The sequence below is a fragment of the Henckelia pumila genome, chromosome 1 (assembly GCF_033568475.1).
Source record: "Henckelia pumila isolate YLH828 chromosome 1, ASM3356847v2, whole genome shotgun sequence".
NCBI classification, from domain to species: Eukaryota; Viridiplantae; Streptophyta; class Magnoliopsida; order Lamiales; family Gesneriaceae; genus Henckelia; species Henckelia pumila.
In genome coordinates, this window is record NC_133120.1 from 160,235,113 (window position 1) to 160,254,884 (window position 19,772).

General features: G+C 33.8%; 1 protein-coding gene across 1 annotated transcript; it reads right to left on the bottom strand.

The window, feature by feature from the left end:
* Positions 1 to 2,998: 2,998 nt before the first annotated feature.
* LOC140874324 (uncharacterized) lies at positions 2,999 to 19,330 on the bottom strand. Its single transcript, XM_073277602.1, has 11 exons — positions 19,270 to 19,330; positions 18,596 to 19,138; positions 18,376 to 18,440; positions 5,743 to 5,833; positions 5,510 to 5,616; positions 5,339 to 5,425; positions 5,203 to 5,240; positions 4,927 to 5,098; positions 4,418 to 4,550; positions 3,440 to 3,493; positions 2,999 to 3,167 (listed from the first exon to the last, which is right to left on the bottom strand). Exons 1-10 carry the CDS (start codon positions 19,328 to 19,330, stop codon positions 3,477 to 3,479), a joined length of 1,314 nt encoding a protein of 437 aa, XP_073133703.1. The 3' UTR covers positions 2,999 to 3,167; positions 3,440 to 3,476.
* Positions 19,331 to 19,772: the final 442 nt, after the last annotated feature.

Sequence of the window (19,772 nt, forward strand, 5' to 3'; positions counted from 1 at the left end):
TTGGGTGTGTCATGCAGGCTTCTATTGCTCAAAATTCATGTGGATCCCACATCTCTTAATCGTAGAGTGATGCTACGTGACAAAGTATATATATTTGCATGTAGATTTTTATGGGATTTTCGACCTACCCATCTGTAGGTGTTAGGCTTCTATTGGCCAAAATTGATGTGGGACTCACATCAATTATATCATCGTACTTCCCCATTTTTAATTTTACCTCCACTATCCTGTGAAAACCAATTAATAACTGAGACAAATAATTGAGAACTCACTTGTCGAGAGTGAAATATTTATTTTTCCATTTTTTTTATTACACGGTCAGATTTGTATATTCATCTAATTCAAGTTCACCTCCAAAAAAATAAAATTGAGTCCCTAAATATATTCTTTACAAATGATGAGGAGATTGATTCTTCCTACTAACTAATACTTTCGCATTACTAGAAATTCGTGGATTAGGGACCGAAATATCGGTCTCTAATTCATATTAGAGACCGAAACGGGAAAATTATATTTTTGCTACTGTAATTTGCACATTTTTCATTTTTGATCATGTTAAAGTAAATTTACAATTTTAATCATTTAGCTTGCAATTATTTTTTTCATTTTTGGTCCTATTAACCTTGAATATGCATTTTCAGTCATGTAACTAACATGAATTTTTATTTTAAGTTCTGTTAACACTGAATTTATATTTTTAGTCATGTAACTTGTATTTTTTTTCATTTTTAGTCATGTTAACACTAAATTTTAAGTTTGTCTTGTAACTTTCATATTTTTTTATTTTTTAGTCATATTATCGACGAATTCACATTTTTAATTCCATAAATTGCATAATTTTTTTATATTTTTAATCATAATTTATCATGATTTACGTATTTTAAAACTTTTAAATTTTAAATGAATTAAATAAAAAAATCGCCTAAAAATTATTCAAAATAAATTTACACTAAATATCATTTTATAAAATACATAATATAAATAAAACTAATTTTTTTGAAAGGATAAATAAAACTATTAATCTAATGTGAATCATATATTTTTTGGTTTAAAACAAAAAGGACCATAAATTCAAACCTAAGAAACAAAATATCGAACCGAAAATCGAATTATGGAGTTCAAATATAAATTTTAAAATGGAACTCCTAGATTTATAATGATAAAATTCTAAGTTCTTATCAAACTTCTTTGGTTGATGATGTTGAATATCTAAGCTTCGAAAGCTTAGATTCTCAAATCTTTGGAGTCTGATCACTGTTGTTCAAACAAAAACTTGAATTTGAGTGACTTTTGAAGAGATCTCTAAAAGATCAGATATGTTTTTGTTTAGCGAAGGATTGAATGAACAGTAAATGTTGAGACAATTCGTGTGCTTATATGCTTTGATAATACGATAGTTGTGTGTCAATCTCTCTTCTTTGCTTCGTATTACTCTGATATTTATATCTCAATCTTCAACATCTCTTTCTCTTTGTCAATGGTAGGAAATGTCTTTTCAGACAGATGAATAGCAAACAATTTTTCTTTTTTTTTTTTTAATTTGGAGTGAAATCTGTTTGAATTCAAATATTTGTACTTGGAGTTGCTTTAATGTACATTTAATGTGTTTTCACAATAAATGCTATTAATGTTCTTTCAAATTTTATCAGACGGCTCCTTAAATACTTTGTTCTTTTGCATTTAAGTTTTCTTGTCAAAGATCCGTTACTTAGAATTTGTGTCTTACAGAATCGGTAGACAACTCTGAGATGACAAATATATATTTTTGTATCCCAGTTGACATCAATATTGATTGTATGTGGCTTTGATCGGTTGATGTCTGAGCGGCTGATGTCTTTACATGAGTCGGCTGATATATTCAGATCAGTAGACGTCTTCAACTCGGTAGATGTCTCTCTGTTAGTACATATGAATGGCTGTCGTTTTATAACAATGATATATTATTTTGTTATCACCAAAAGTTAGGATTCAAAAGTATCAGGTCACCATTATCCACTTGGTATAGGAGCCAACTCCTGATGCGACAGTGCATCGTGCTATATACCTTGAGCCCGATTTTTTAGCTTGTTTCTTGACATGAGTGTCTTGATATCCAGTACATTTGAATACATGCACATATAATCATTGTATATTTATACTCTTGTACTGAGAGTTTTAAGCTCACGTTTGGTTATTTTTTCTGTTTTCTGGACACCGTATTCGATGCGGCAGTTGTTGGTAGTTTTCCTGAGGATTTGAAGGTTAGGTAGTGACCAAGACAGGATTGCAGGGTTGACCACTAGATTATACTTTTCTGGTATTAAGTTATAATAGTTCCACATTTACTCCGATTAAGGTTAATTATTGTTTAAATTGCATGAATAAGTTTATGATTAGTAGGTGATCACGGTGCGGGTCATTACACGACATCATGAATCTAAGGTTCTATATTTTCATATATCATTTTGTACTTGAAAATTTTCACATATTTTGAAGTGTTCTTGTGCAGACATGATCGAGTACTTGGCTCAGGTGGTTTGCAATCCTTATCAAAAAAGTCGAGACCAGTTTTATCTCTTACTGGCCACTACAAGAAAAAAAACTCAACAACAACGGTGAAAAACCGTTGTCGTAGGTAGTTTAAAACTGTTGTTAAAGGATGTGTTGTTAAAGGGGTTGCTCAAAGACAACGGTTAAAAACTGTTGTCTTTGAGGCAAAGACAACGGTTTTACAACAGTGAAAAACCGTTGTCTTTTCTTTCAAAGACAACGGTTTTTAACTGTTGTTTTTTAGCGTGTCTTTTTAATAATAGGACATTCAACAACAGTTTTAAGCTACATACGACAATGGTTAAAACCGTTGTCTTTTTTCAAATAAAAAACAAAAAAAAATTAAAATTTAATATACAAATATTTAATATTATAAATCAATCCAAATTTAAAATTTCGAAAATAAAATTTAATATACAATTTTTCAGTATTACAAATCACTCGAATTCGAATCGTAATTCAATACACATTATAAAATAAAACTATGAACTAATCTTGATAAACTTGGAACCCTCGTTCCAGCATAGATTATCATCCATCTTGAGCTAGCCAGTACTGATTTCACAACTACACATTCTTGACCTGATATTTTCGTAGACGCCGCAACAATCTTTTTTTTTTTAATATGTATATCCAAACTGTAAATTAATTATTCAACCAAAAAAACCCATAAACATAATTCATTTAATAAATCATATAAAACACTAATTATCAACAAATAGTATTGTATTATGTATATAAAATCTTTTTAAGTAAATGTTAATAATGGATGTCGACTTTCCACTACATAAATAATCAGTATATTAAAATAGGTCTGAAAGATCAAATAAAGAGTTCATTTAAATTTCAACTAAAAACCCATAAATCCTATGAGTTGATGAAAAACAAGGTTGGAACCAGCTAAAATCACCTCAAATCAAAGCTAACACAGGCTGGACAAAAAAGTATTAAAATCTAGCACAACCTGAAAGCATAAAGAAAAAAACTAAGTTAGATACTTGGAAAATTAGAGTTATATGCAGTTAAATAGCTTCAGTCATATAGCGGACATGGGTATAAAGTACACAGACATCATATTGGCAAATGAAAGCAAAAATAACATGATTTGTCAATAAAATATTGACAAAATTATGTATCTACTACTCATTTCCAGATAATAATATCTTGATGCAGCCACCTGTCAAGGCATTGCCTTATGTGATTGAATAAAAAATCAAAACTTACGTCACGACACGCAATTATAAACTTGTTTGTCATTCTCTTTATACTATAGAATAATACTATTTGCCATTGATCGCATATATACATACCAATTGATGTTTCTAAAGAAAGTGCTTACCCACTAAAGCTGGCTAAGCTAATGTATTGAGATTATGATAACTTGAATTGGAAAGAGGATTGCACGAGATGTTACCCAAGGTCATATCATAACTATGTATATATATATATATATATATATATATATATATATATATTAATTCATATGTTTTAAACTCTTATTATTATTATGCATGTATTTTCAACTATAATAATTTGATATCACCACTTTTCTTCAGATTTCCCGTGCCATCATCATAAATTATAAGACTAAACTCATTTACATTTGTTTGGATTTGGATTTAAATAATAGAATCCATTCATTTATCAACCTAAGAGGAAGATATGCTGAGGGAGACATCGCGGGGAAATGTCATTTGACGAGCAAATTATGCTGGTTCGATCAAGGATAGGGTGACAACAAGAAACATGAAGCCAAATGAAAAATAACATGGAAAAAGAAAAGAGAAGATAGGGGAAACTTTAAGTTTTACTGACAGAAACTATCGAGCCAAGGGATGTTTAAAACTATCGAGCCAAGGAACGAATAAAACATCGCCATAAAACTTACTTTGATAAAACTCAAGAATACATAATGCTAGTCCACATGATACTTTGTCCATAAAGCTCAAAGATCTATACACGAAGGCGCATTCGTTGAGATATGTGCCAACAAGAAAACTCTGAATGCTCACCCCAGAAACCTATTATGCCAAAAAAAATTTGTTTAGAGTCGCGAAATTCCAGGAATGCCAACCATACAACAGAAACCAAGAGTGCAAATAAAAAGTGAAAGCTCCTCCTCGTCGCTTTTAAGCGAGTCGTGGTCAAATCTAGTCTCAAATTTCATAATAAATCCCAAAGTTTGTTATCTACTTTATATTCCACTAAATATTGAATTGAACTACCACATATACCTGATCACAGTGCATCCCACCGCACCATATGAATTAAATTTCTACTAATCATACAAGGAGGAAGTATGAATCAAAATGAATTGAAGTGAATTTTCCGAGCATACTGAACAATAAAATGTTCTGATCCAAATGCATATGTTAGATAGGGAAACTTGGTCCATACCATCATCAAAGCATTTGCAGATCCAATCACTATGGATAAAATATACATAAATAAACTCATGCTACTTAGATGAAAGAGGATCCCTGCACCAGAAATTATCCAAAGAAGCCCTCCAGCAGAATATAGCACCTTCGAGCGTTGACCTGTCCAGGTTATCTCATGCGTAATGAGTATAAGTCAATATCACTACAAGTTGGGAAATTTTCAAAAAATAAATAAATTAAATGTGTTCGATATAATTTAATTGCGGTAAACGTGTAGGAGGACTGATACGAGGAAGCTGCTGAATCGCTGATGTAGATGACAGCAGGAACCTATGCATGAATATTGAACATGGTAACTAGCTATGAAATTTTATATCCTTTTCCTGAATAATTAAATGTAAGTAATAACGTAAAATCAAATGTAGTACCACAGCTTTTGAGGATTGGATCATTTTCAGATCATTTACGACATAGAAAGCTAGAAATGCCTGTGCCATCAAGTAAATGTTAGAAATCTCTCATCTAAAACACTCCTTTTTTAAACTATTGAGCCAAATGTCAGGAATTTTCTTCGATAAATGTGTCATAAACTGGGAAACATTTGTAACAAGTCTAGTTAGCACATAAACAAGGGCCACTTGGTAATACAACACTTTGTTAAACCAGTACACCCAAGAAACTCTGGTATGCCCTTTTTCACGTGCTTCTCTTTTCAATCTAGAAGAAAGGAGTGAAAAATATTGAAACTCGGCATTCCTCACATATCATGCAGTAGAAAAACAAATAATTATGAGATGAGATATCTACTGCAAGTGTGATAAATTCACAACACCGATTACCAACCTTGGCTCTTCAGTGCCAAAATGAAATATACCAGCGAAACAACATCCAATGAAGATTGACAAAAGTGCAATCCAGCGATACTAAAAAAAATAACTGTCCTTTACAAAATTACGAGAAGGATAACTCAAATTTTAGAAAAACCCCTCACTTTCCACCAACTAATCATTGTGTTTACTACCAAACCAAAAATAATATAAAAAAAAACAGATCAACAAAGAAAGTAATGCATCCCAAGAACACAAAACCGACAGATCTTCAACTGATAGATCTTCAAGTGATATGGAAAAAAAAACCCCCCAAAAAAAAAAGAAAAACATGGAACAGAGAAAGAACAGATCTTCAACAACATATCACCATGGCCATAAATTTAGGGAAAAAGACTGGACTATGCTCATAGACAACAGTTTTGTAAATCCGTTGTCTTTGACATACATAAGACAACGGTTTTTAAAAAACCGTTGCATTTTTTCAACAAAAAATAGGCAACAACAACGGTTTTATTAAAAACCATTGTTAAATGAAAAAAGACAACATTTTTTCCCAAAACCGTTGTCTATTACGTGTTGTTGAATTTAATATTTCTTGTAGTAGGCCTTTTGTGACTCTTACATCTCAGTAGTGCTGAGGACTTATTCCAAGTGTTTATCAGTTCAGTCAGCCTGATATTTTCTGATTTTAACAGTTGACTTTCCACTTGTATCTCAAAATTTTCAGTTTTGAGCTTAGCAATCTCCGCCTTTATATTTAGCATTGTTACTGACTTTTCAGTCATGCAAAGTCAAAGCACAATCTTTGGTACTCATTAGCCATTTCATGCAATGCATTGGCTAAATATTCTCGTGTAAATTCATCTCGATTAAAGTCAAATACCTATCCTCTTGAAGAATGTTGTTCGGATTCTTGTTCGCTTGAGGACATTTGATCCTTGTGTTCCATGGAGCAGTTATCTTCATCTTCATTAGAGATATTGGATGAGATAACAGAACAACAAGATTCTTCAATAGCAACAATTGGTTCAGTTGAGACATCTTTGAGTGAGTCGGTAGGGAAGATTGGTTGACTCGAGCTCTTCTCATCATTTGGAATAACACTGTCTGAGAAACTGTAGTAGCCCGGTTCTATTTTATAAAATTAAGTGATTTTAAACATGTTATAAAATGATATATAATTTTAAAAGTGTCCAAAAAATTTTAAGGAGTCATTATTTGATAAAAAACAATTAAAAAATCATATTCGAAACATCCGAAAATGATAGGATAGGTCCCGGTGGTCCAAAACCAGTTTGGAAGCACCCAAAAATAGTTCGGAAGAAGCGATGCGATCAAAGATTTCGAACCAGTTCGGAGCTTTCGATCCCCGTTTAGAGCTTCCGAACGCATCCAGTGCCAGGTGATTTTGAGAGTTGAACACGTAGCTGCATGCACAGATCGGAGCTTCCGGTCTGGTGATCGAGCTTCCGATCGTGGCCTATAAATAGGGGTTCCGAGGGCCACATTTTCACATCAAATTCAAGTTTCTACCTCGGTCTTTAGTGTATTCTGGGGGTTTTGAGGGTGTTTCCTGCCTTCCTAGGCTTGGTCCGGAGGTTGGCAAGGTGCTCCAGAGTCGTAGTGGAGAGGTTCCCATGTTCTGGGCAGTCGTCATCAGCAGGCTGACGATGCACGCAGGTATAGCCTTGGCTCCTTATAGTAAATAGGGAGTATGATATAGCATAGTTAAGGCTTTTAAAATAAGGTTTTAATGCATGAGTATTTTTCATTGTAGTACGGACGATAAGCTTGGACATAGTGCTGGTATAGCTTGCCTAGTATATGAGGTGCGGAAGTATTATTCGAGATATCCAGATTGAGTATGCATGTATTACGTGTTTGAATGTATTCCGTGATTGCATGATTTATATGATAAAACAAGTCATGACTGTATGTTGCATATATGAGCATATTGAGCTTTTATCCTTGAGATATCCGGTATTATGATATCTTGTCAGTTGATGGTTGCACACATAGATTCGTGTTAGGTCACCAATATCAGTTGGCCACAAGATCTCGTGTTAGGTCACTTATATTTTGTTGGACATGTGTACTTCTATTAGGTCACCATCAGGGCTTCTGGATATGTCGGTCACCTTTTGTAGCGATGGTTCAACGTGGCACATACCAGGGCCCAAGTTTGTTCTTGATCAGATATTTTTGATCTCGTGTCTTGGTACCCAGTTCATTTGCATTCATGCACATATATTACCGTATACTCATACTCTCGTACTGAGCATTGTATGCTCAAGTCCCGTACTTTGTTGTATCCGGACACCCTATTTCATGGGACAGGTCTGCGACTGGATGAGGAACATGGTTCCAGGAGAGCATAGGCGATGGATGACCAGCCGGGTTTTTGTCTAGGCTTTTTGATTTCCATTGTATTCGGGATAATACAAATTTCAATATGGTTGTATCATTATTGTTATTATTTTATTTGGATTTTATTCATGCATTTTCGCTGTTATATCTGATGATTTATTTAATTAAGTTAAATGGATCTTAAGCTTATGATTACTAGGTGATCACGGTGCGGGTCACTATATTTATGATATCAGAGCATGCTTAGAAATCTTGGGATATAGAATTTTTTTTGGGATTAACCGTTGTGTAATGTGTAGATCGAAAATCAGGGTGATCAGAATAGTCGTGGTATCGAGAATAACTCTGTTGGTGATGAAGGATAACAACAAGATCAAGTGAGAGTCAATATTCTTGAATTTGTCAAGATAGGTTATCAACCCTCAAAGGAGGAGAAACTTCTGATGAAGTTATGCTCTGGGTGAATCAAATGGAACAGTTCTTTGTCACACTTGGTTTTGAAGATAAAGAGAAATTGTTAAGTACGGACTTGAATTTACAGGAGAAAACTCGGGAATGCTGGCAATCAATTTCTATTGTTTTGCAGCAGCATTTTGGTCAACTTAGATGAGAACATTTCAGAGAAGCTCTCTTAAATGAACATGGTCCTCCAAGTGTGAAACAAAGATAGTTAAGCAAGAGTATCATGGGCTCTAATTCATTGGTACGAAAGGGCCAAAAATTTAAAAGATCAATTACAATGTCTTCCCTTTCCGGGTCAGGAGAATTTTCTTGTGTTAATAAGATGGAATTGCGGTGTGAACATTGCAAAAGAAATCATCCAACTGATATATGCCGCAAAGCCTTAGGGTCTTGTTTTATTTGTAGTAGTTTAAGTCAGTTGAAAAAGGATTGTCCGCGTTCAAATAAAAATAAATAGAGAGGATTTGTGGCAGTTTGTACTTGTCAATTTATTTTGGATTTTTTTGGAATTAATCAGTTGGTTAACTAAAACCAGAGGTTCAAATTTTGTGACCTGTGAAGATTATCTAGATTTGAGATCAGTTAACTGACTATAGAATACTGAATTGACAATCTTCTGATTGGTATGGAATTTTTCATGCTTTTAGTGAATAGTTCTAGATGTATTTCTTAGAATATTCTATCGATACATAGTGTCGCCAAGAATGATGTGTTTTCATCAGGGGGACAATGATGAATTATACTAGGTACTGTGAACTATGTAAATAAGATGATTAGAATAAGAAGGAAGCGCAACCCTAGGCTTGTATTAATATGAAAGTATCTCATGTTTTCAGATGGTTATTCAGGGGGAGGCTACCTTAGTCTAATACTTTGCAACAGTCACAGTAAAAGTATAATGATATTGGGAGTATCTCGTGAAGATTTAGAGATTTGATATCCAAGGTAACTTGTTATATTTTATTTTTTCAAAGATACATAACGAGAATTTATGTTTTCAGAACAGTCTTGGAATGGATTTTTCCTTAACAAATAATCGTTCTGAGCAGATAAATTTCAGTCTTGATTTGGGATTTCGAGGATTTAAGAGTTTAGTTGAATTGGTATTCGACAGGATTAAATTGTCAGATTCTTGCAGACTCAGGATTTGAGTTATGCTTCTGTGAAATTATGAAAGTTTTCTTTGACCAATGATTTAGGTTCGGATAGGAATATCAGAAACTCATAGATGAGTTATGTCAGGATGTTGATGACTGTCGGGTTTCGAGATGGTATAGTAAGTGCGATCTTATGTCGGTGTACTCTGGAATGATTTTTTTGTTCCAGTTTGGCATTATAGGAAGACTTACTCAGTTTTGTTGTATGTACATTCATAGCAATGAGTATAACTATCAAGAAAATATTCAGGATTTATTTGAGTCTTCTGGAATTATTCTTGGTGCTGGGTTAGTGCCAAAGAATGTGTTGAATTATCACCTGACTTCATCAGAGATACAGATTTTGGTTTCCGTGGAAAGAATAGTCTTGGAAAGAATTTCTTGACAAGTGAATATTCTGGACGGATAGTTCTCGTACGTGATACTGAGGGAGAACCATGAGTTTTTACCAGTATTGTCTGATTCTATCAGAGGTATAATTAGTAATCAGAGTCTTGATTACATGATGAATTGGAATTCTAGGTGAAAGGTTTACATAGAGAATTTTCCCTATACGAATTGGACTTTGATCGATGAGTTGTCAAGCAAAGATGAGTTTTCATCAAGACACCAAGATGATCGATCTAGTTAATGCTTGACGGATGTCATAAACCTGCTAAGTTACATCATGGATTCGGCAGTATAAAAATTCACTTGGATAGGAAAAGTTGAGCACTTCTTTGTTCATGTTTGCTTTGAATTAGTTAGTTAGACTGGTGCAAGATTAGTGTCCAGTGACTATTTGTGACTATCATCTAAGGCAGTCAGAGATAGACATAGTTGTTTCCAAGAAATATGTCATTCAGCTTTTGGGTTTCCTTCTGCTTAAGAAAAGTTGATAAGAATTTTTAATTTTAATCTATATGTGATAGATACAGATGTTGTGATCCCGTTATTTAGGAGGCAAATGTTCTTTTGTAGAAAGAACAATTGGAATTGTTCATTAATTGATGATTATGAACTAAATTGTGAGATTGTTGATGGGATGAATACAATACCCTAATAAACGGTACTCGGAAAGTTTTTGCAGTACTTCTGAGATTTCAGTGTCAAAAATTGATCTAGCTAGTGTTTGAATTTCAGTTGGTACTAAAAAAATAGCATCAAGTGTTTAGACATGAAAAAATTATAGCAGCTGAGATCTAAGTTACGAGGTCTAAAGGATTTTTCGGGATGTATATTGGATGAGTTAGTCCATTGATATGTCCAATTCGATAAGATCGAGTTAGGGGTTAGCTAGATTATTTTGATTTATGGACTTTGCCAAATTGAGATGAAATAGTTTTGTTAATCTAGTGGCACAAGTCAGAATTCTGTAAGAAATTATTATTATCTGTGGCAGGATAAGAAGTATTTTCATTTTCAGATATTATCTCAAGTATATGAGATAGATGTCATTATATTAGTATTTGGGAGTTTACAAATCAACTTTTGGAGTCAACATAATACTTATATTGATAATTCCAAGAAGATAATTACAACTACGCATGTTCGGCAGGCTAGTTATGCGAATGATAAGCGCAGACGTTTGCAGTTTGAAGTTGGAAAGAAAGTGTTCCTGAAAGTCTTCCCATTTCATAGGATTTTGAGATCCGGTCTCAAGGGTAAGCTATCTTCTAAGTAAATTGGTCCATCTGAGATTTTCTAAAGTGTTGGAGATTTGGCTTATAAGTTGGCGTTGCCGCCGTATTTTTCAAGTATCCACGACGTGTTCCATGTTTCATTTTTGTGACGGTATGTGGCAGATGAGTCTCATATCTTACCAGCGTCTGAGGTACAATTGGATACGGATTTGACATACGTGAAGAGACATTTGCGTATCATAGGTCACAAGGATAAGGTATTATGCAGCAAGACCATTCCTCTTATTTTAGTTCAATGGCAGTGCCGAGGCACTAAGGTGGCCACTTGGGAACTTGAAAGTCGTATGCGTACAGATTATCCAGAGTTGTTTTAAAATTATTGCATTTCAATTATATCTTGTAAAATGTTCATTTTGAATAAAAAAAATGTTTATTCGGTTTATTTATACTTTCAGTACTTAAGATTGTTCGAGGACAAAATATCTTAAGTAGGGGAGAATGTAGTAGCCTGGTTCTATTTTACAACATTAAGTGATTTTAAACATGTTAGAAAATGATATATAATTTTAAAAGTATCAAAACATGTTTAAGGAGTCATTATTTGATAAAAATAAGTGGAAAATCAGATCCAAAACGTCCGAAAATAGTAGGATAGGGACCGGGGGTCCAAAACAAGTTTAGAAGCACCTAAAAACAGTTCGGAAGAAGCGATGCGATCGGAGCTTCCGAACCAATTTGGAGCTTTTGATCCCCGTTCGGAGCTTCCGAACGCATCCAGTGCCAGGTGACTTCAAGGGTTGAACACGTAGCTGCATGCACAGATCGGAGCTTCCGATCGTGGCCTATAAATAGGGGTTCCGAGGGTCACATTTTCACATACAATTCAAGTTTTTCCCTCGGTCTTTAGCGTATTCTAGGAGTTTTGGGGTGTTTTCAGCCTTCCTAGGCTTGGTCCGGAGGTTGGCAAGGTGCTCCAAAGTTGCAATGGAGAGGTGCCCATGTTCTGGGTAGTTGTCCTCAGCGGGCTGACGACGGACGCATGTATAGTCTTGGCTCCTTATAGTAAATAGGGAGTATGCTATAGCGTAGTTAAGACTTTTAGAATAAGGTTTTAATGCATGAGTATTTTGCATTGTAGTACGGACGATAGGCTTGGACATAGTGTTTGTCTAGCTTGCCTAGTATATGAGGTACGAAAGTATTATTCGAGATATCCAGATTGAGCATGCATGTATTATGTGTGTAGTAGTCCGTACCCAATTTTAGTGAGTAATTGCTAATTAATCCAATAAACATGATTAAAGGGGTGTCAATTGGATTAGCGGAGTCTGGTAATGGACCCAGAATGATCAGAAATGGTCTGGAGGGTCAGGTGGAACGGACACAACGTCCGGGGAATGGACTCAACGTTCGTGCCATCAGAATACGTCATTGCTTACGCACTTGATGGGACATCGGAAGAAATGAAGGGGAACGGACGCAATGTTCATCGGACAAACGGACGCAACGATGAGGAACGGACGTTCTGTTCCGTGTCTATAAATAGAGGTGCCGAGATTCATTTCCAAGCACACCATTCACCTCTTCTCTCTCGATTCCTCGGTCTTCCAGCTTAGATCTAGGGCATTCTAGGCGTCCCGTTGGGAATTCGGAAGTGGCATAGCGATCCAGGCGTCGTAGCGGAGCTGTGGCCTAGTTTTGAGGCAATCGACAGCAAAGGGCTAACGACGGACGAAGGTATAGCTTTTGCTTCCTAAAAATATTTAGGAGTATGCAATAGCTTAGTTAAGGCTTTTAGAGCACTTTAATGATATTAGTATCATTTCGTTGTGTACTGCGGTTATAGGCGTGAACTTAGAGCTGGTAGCACTTGCCTAGTATTTGAGGTACGAAAGTACTGTTTGAGATATCCTGACTGAGTATGCATGTATTATGTGACTGCATGATTTATATGACATGATTTTATGCTGCATACATTTGCATCTTGAGCTGTCTTTTTGAGATGTCTGTTAGTAGGGTTTTACCCTATCCTATTAGTGGTTGGATTTCCATCGATTTGGGTCCGGCGTATCCACTAGTATTTCGGTATGTGAACCACCTCCTAAAGCGACGACACAACGTGCTACATACCAGGGCCCGGTCTGTCTTTGTTATATGATTCTTGAACTCTAGTCAGTAGGCGGTTCACTTGCATTCATGTATACTCATACTCTCGTGCTGAGCGTTTTATGCTCACGTCTCGTACTCTGTATTTCTGGACACCCTATTCCATAGGGCAGGTTTGCGATTGGATGAGGCGGGTGGATCCACGAGGGGCTAGGCAGTGGTTGGCCAGCTGGAGCTTTGCCTAGGATTTTTATTCTGTTGTTATTGGGTTGATACAGCTTTCGATTTGGTTGTATAACTATTTGGGTATTTACATATTCCTTTCCTTGGGATTGTTTAATGTTATTATTGTTTCCGCAGCTTAATTCTGGTTTACTGTTTGATTAAGTTAATTGCATGTCTAAGTTCTATTTAGTAGGTGATCTCGGTAAGGGTCACTACAATGTGTTTGCATGTATTCGTGATTGCATGATTTATATGATACAACATGTCATGACTGTATGTTGCATACATGAGCATATTGTGTAGTGACCCAGCATTGAATCATCTACTAACTGGCAACTATGGAATGCATTAAACTTTAATTAAAGCATAATTACTAAACAGAGAAAAAAACGTGCGGAAACATAACCCATAATTTACATATCAGCTTAGTACAAAAGTTCAAGGCTTAATACTGTAGTGATACAACCATATCGAAACAACTAGAAAAAAAAATTATACAGCTATATCGAATCCTTTTGTATAAAATATCCCATGTAGGCTCCTTCTCCCTAATCCTGCCTCGAACTACCAGCTCCGTCAATCCTGCGACCTGCCCCGTGGAATGGGGTGTCCAAGATAACAACTAGAACGTGAGCGCTAACGCCCAGTACATAAACACGAGTAAACATATGTATATGATGCATGCAACCGTGATGACTGGTAAAGGGTCATCAAATAAGTCATGCTCAGTACAGGCGCCACATGAGTGATGTAACCTCGCGGATCAACCTTTGGGTACAACCACACTCTTCTAGTACACCAGAGTAGTCAGACATACATATCCCCGATGTCGCGGTACTTTGAGTGACAAACTAACAAGTATAGAGCTGAGCGACTCTATAATCAGGTATAACAAGGTATATGCTCAACATGTATATGCACATGACATATGTATATGAAAAGCGATAAATCATATATCATGCCATATAATAATGCCAAATAAATGCAACACATAAACATGTATACTCATTGGCAATCTCAGTCTATGTGTACGTACCTCTAGGCTAGTTCAAGTTTAGTAGGATTCCTAGTTTCCAAGCCTATATTCAAAAGTTCACCGTATCACTACACAAGTTCTATAAACCTTAACTAAGCTAATAAATACTCCCAAAACTTAAATAGATTCCCGGATCATACCTTTGTCCGTAGTAAGCCCTTTGAAGTCGCTAGCCCTGGATAATTATAACCATGTCTTGGTTATTCCAGAACCCTACTATAAATCGATAGGGCCCTCAGTGTATCGCTTACTATATACTGAACACTCGGAACAATTGATTTTATTCCAATTATTCAGCCGAATGGCCCTATTTATAGGCAAAATCTGATGCAGATCGGAAGCTCCGTTTTCTACATGCGCGACACTTGTCAAAATCTCGTGATTAGTCATCGGTACATGTCATCGAAAGCTCTGATCGCCATCGAAAGCTCCGATACTGCATCGGACATTCCGATCTTTTAGTGTTAGTGGGTTAACCTCTCACACGAGTTTTTGTCATTATAAATAGATTAACTATTTTTAGTGTTGTGGTAATATTTTTTATAAACCAAAAAAATACCTTATAAGATTCCAAAACATTTCATTTTCATTTAATTAAAAAATATCATAAATATATTTCTTAACTTTTAAAAAAAAATATATCATAAACGATCTTTGTCTATATAACTAATGTATCTCAACAAAATAATTCTCTATTTAAAAGACGACTAGTATTTCACCTGTGCAATGCACAGAGTGTTATTTTTGTGTAATTTAAAGTAAAATAGTAAATTTGATAGCTTGAATAAATAATTAAATAAAAATAAATTAAGGTTGAGTTTTGATTAAATAATTTGAAATATATGGATTTATTTGTATATTCATTATTTAGATAATTTTTTTAAAAAAATCAAATTCATCTTGATATTACAATTGAGTTAATCACAAAGTATTTCAAATATTTAGACTTGCAATCGATTTAAATTTATTGTGGCTGGAGGGTGCTTATAAGCTGTCGAAATAAATTTTTTTACATCTTATAAAATATTTTTTAAATTTTTTTTCATCCTTAATTTTATAAAAATATTCTTTTAATATTTGACTTCCTCATATTATTATTTATTTTGTTCAATACCCTCCACCCATTTTTCACATTAATCAAAATTTATAGAATTTTAGAATTTAAAATTTTAAACTCTTGTACTTCGTAACTTTGGATATAGCTATGTAGATTTTTTTATGCGTAGTTTGTTCATAATGTTTTTAATTACTTAGTGTTTTTAATTTTGACACACATTTAAGAAAAAATTCATTATATATTTTTTATAATTATTTCTTATAAATTATTTTTTTCTCCATATTAAGTTTTGAAATCTCAAAACAAATTGTGAATTTTTTATTTTGTTTTGATTTGTTGCGAAAAAATATTCAAATATTCTTTCAAATATTATAAATTTAAAATTTTTTATTTTCATAAGAGATTTATTTATTCAATAATTATATTTAAACACTTGTATTATATAAAAATTTATAAGAGTTTATTTATCTAATATTAATAAAATACTCGTATTTTATTAAAAAAATTGAAAAGAGAAAGATGTTAATTGTTAAAATAAAATTTTTTAAATTATAAAATTAAAATAAAATATAGAAAAATAAAATATAAACAATTACTAATAATATAGATCACATAATATTTTGATAAGATAAATGACAATAAAATCCATACAGCTAGTATAAAATGCTATTTATATTAAATTTAATAGAAATTAATATGAAAATATAAATTTAAATAAACAAAACAATATATTATGATAATGACAAACAATTATAATCTACTTTTGGTCAGAAAAATGTTATGTTTTTATTTATAGCAGACTTTTGTTTATATAAATATATATATATATATATATGTGAGTTTCTTTCAAGTGCCCACCTACCATGCCCACCAATGATGTGGCACTATTCTATTGGACCTACAATTTATCACATCTTTATCACATCCAATAGAATAGTGTCACATCATTGGTGGGCATGGTAGGTGGGCACTTGAAAGAAACTCTATATATATATATAATGCTAAAATTATAAAAAAAAAATACCTTGTGCAACGATATTTACAACAATAATATTTTTAAATTTTGTTATTTTATCGCGAGATTTTAAATTTAATATATCGTGAGATTTTGATACATTAAATTCTTATATTGAATTTTATGTGTTATAAAAGTTGATACACAAATTTCATTGTATATGTAGCTTCATTCATTTTGAAATGCATACAGAAAAATAACCAACGTTTAAAACAAAAATTAAATTTTGTTTGATCACGATAAAATATATTTTATATTTTTTAAAAATTAAATCGAATTTCTATCTATATTCTAAAATATTTTAGAAGAAATAGTTTATCAGTTATAATATCATCTTAGTTTTTGAATATTCAATATCATCTCTATCTAATATTTATAAATTTAAATTGAATATTATATTATTTGTTTTTTTAAAATTTTTAAGTTATCTTTTCCATTTTTGGAAATATTTTTGGGCGGAAAAACTCTTTTCTTTCTATTTCTGGTGACTTTCTTGTTTTTATATATAGATAGATATGGCCCTAACTAACATAAAATATTATTAAAAATTATTTTTAAAAATTTCCTATTTTAATATAATATCCAAATATTTCACTCAAAAATTATTTTACATAAAAAATCTAATTTTTTTTTTTTTGAAACAGAAAAATCTTCTATTAATCAAGCAAGTCTTGTTGTAACGGTTCAAAGCGAAAAAACCGACCAGACCGTAAATTTTGGTTTTTTTGGTTCGGTTTAAATGGTTTTTGGGTCGGTTCTGGTTTTGATTTTTGATAACTTCGGTTTTTCGGTCCGGTTTACGGTTTTGAATTTTAAAAAACCGAAAAAACCGAACTAACCATTTAAAATATAACAAGTAATAAAAATAATTAATATATGTTATTTTCATTAGGTTTACAGATTTGCCTCCTCCCTTCTTGACTTTTCACCGTTAATCCCTAACTTGGTAACCGCCAATCATTATATTTTTTATTATTTTATTTTGATATCTGTAAGATAACTAACAAATTGGTCAAAAATCATAGTTATGCCTATTTTCATTACTTAATTTTGATGTTTTAAGATAATCAAAAACTTGTTTTGATCACTGTTTTTTATTATATTTATTTTAAATAATTTAACATACAAGTTCATTTATAAGTCAAATTGTTACTCAAACCGTAATAACCGACCGTAATAACCGAAACCGTAATGAAAATAACCGAACCAAACCGAAGTAAAATGGTTTAGTTTAGGATTAGGAATTTGAAAAACCGTAAACCGAAACACCGAACCGAAATTTGTTAAAACCGAACCGAACCGACCATTGCACACCCCTAGTTGTAACTGATTACAAATAAAATCCGGGGGATTCAAGTCCCAAACGGCAGACTTAGAACCAGAAGCTCGAGCAAGCTCATGAGCTACACAATTCGCTGACCTCCTTATGAAAAAGCAATGGACATTCGTTAATTCTTTAAGGCTAGATAGACAATCAAGGATCACATCTCTTAGATAGGTGTTATCCACTAAGCGACCTCTGATTGCTTGAATTACCACCAGTGCATGCGTCCGACTCAAGAATAACCGGTACATTCTTGAAACAAACCTTGATCCAACTAAGTGCCTCTTTTAAACTTAGTGCCTCTGCCATTACCGCTTGAGAGTGAGATCCTAATAGCCCACAAATACCTTTCACAAAGTTTCCACTAGAGTTACGGATCGAATACACATCCGAAGCCTGCATTCTGTGAGTTTTGGAATATTGCTGCATCGACATTGCATTTTATCCAGCCCGATCGATCTTGGCTTCGTCCATTTTATTGCACCATCTTGATCAGCAAGCAGCTTCCAGTCTCTAGTTTCTGAGATCTGGGCTGTTTCCCATTGGATCAAAAAGGAACTCGCTTCATTGACCAACTGAATTCCTGATTTGTTTTTTCCCCTCCAGACGACCTCATTTCGGTATTTCCAAATAGCCCAGATGATCATGATAGCCAACTTCTTTTCCTCTTGATTGCTCTTCCTCCATCCTTGGTAAAAAACATCTGCTGTAGTTTGTAAGTCATTAGCTTGGAAGCGGATGGATGCAAGTGACCAGCATCTCTTTGCAAATGGGTAGGAGAAAAGGCAATGATTTATTGATTCCTGCTCATTGTTGCAAACAGAACACATATTTACCACGCTAACACCTTTGGACAGAAGACGATCCCTTGTCGGCAGGCAATTATGTATTCCTCTCCACACTGTATTTTTCGCTTTGGGAGGAGTTTTGTTGTTCCAAAATTCTTTCCAGTCAAATTTCACGGACAAATTTAGGTTCTCAGACGGAGCACATAAAATATTGTAGCAACTTTTAACCGAATAGAAGCCTGATATGTGCACAACTCAAGATATTAAAATCAAGCAATTGTCAAGAGAGTTTGCAGAAGGAATGAAGATTCATTAATACATTCCCAGTGTTCTCAGAAAAGCTTTACAACTGAAATTAAAGGAAAATAACCCAGAGCAAAAGTGAAAAGGAAAACAATGTAAAAGCTGCAACAATATTCTCTGACTTCCATGCGCCACTATTCTGCTGATATATTTCCCATCCCAAACCGCTAGCACAATCATACGAAATCTTCTAAGTACTTGGGTGGACCCCTTAAACGGTTACTCACTTGTGTGGTGATCATCTGGGTTGGCACGTGTCTTCCATTACCCTCCAATTCCACATCAATACCATCCCCTTCCAAAGGAACCTTGTCCTCAAGGTTCAAGAAGTCTTTTGGTAACAAGAGTAAATCTTCCCACGTAGCCTCCTCAGGAGGTAGTCCTTCCCAACAAACCAACTTTTGAATTACTTTATTCCCATTCCTCAAAATTTCACGTGAAGCCAATATTTGTTGAGGTGCCAAAACTGGAAAAGAATCATCAGAAAGAACAGGAAGAGGCTGTGGCGACGTGTTCAAGTCCCCCAAAAACTTTTTTAACAAAGAAACATGAAACACTTGATGAATTTTG

Excerpts from the sequence above, each read along its gene's own strand:
- LOC140874324 (XM_073277602.1), bottom strand. The coding sequence starts at position 19,330 with ATGGAAGTCAGAGAATATTGTTGCAGCTTTTACATTGTTTTCCTTTTC. Across the intron at positions 19,139-19,269 it reads CCTTTTCACTTTTGCTCTGG|GCTTCTATTCGGTTAAAAGT; the intron begins GTTATTTTCCTT and ends TGCACATATCAG. Across the intron at positions 5,099-5,202 it reads ATCAGCGATTCAGCAGCTTC|ACTCATTACGCATGAGATAA; the intron begins CTCGTATCAGTC and ends ATATTGACTTAT.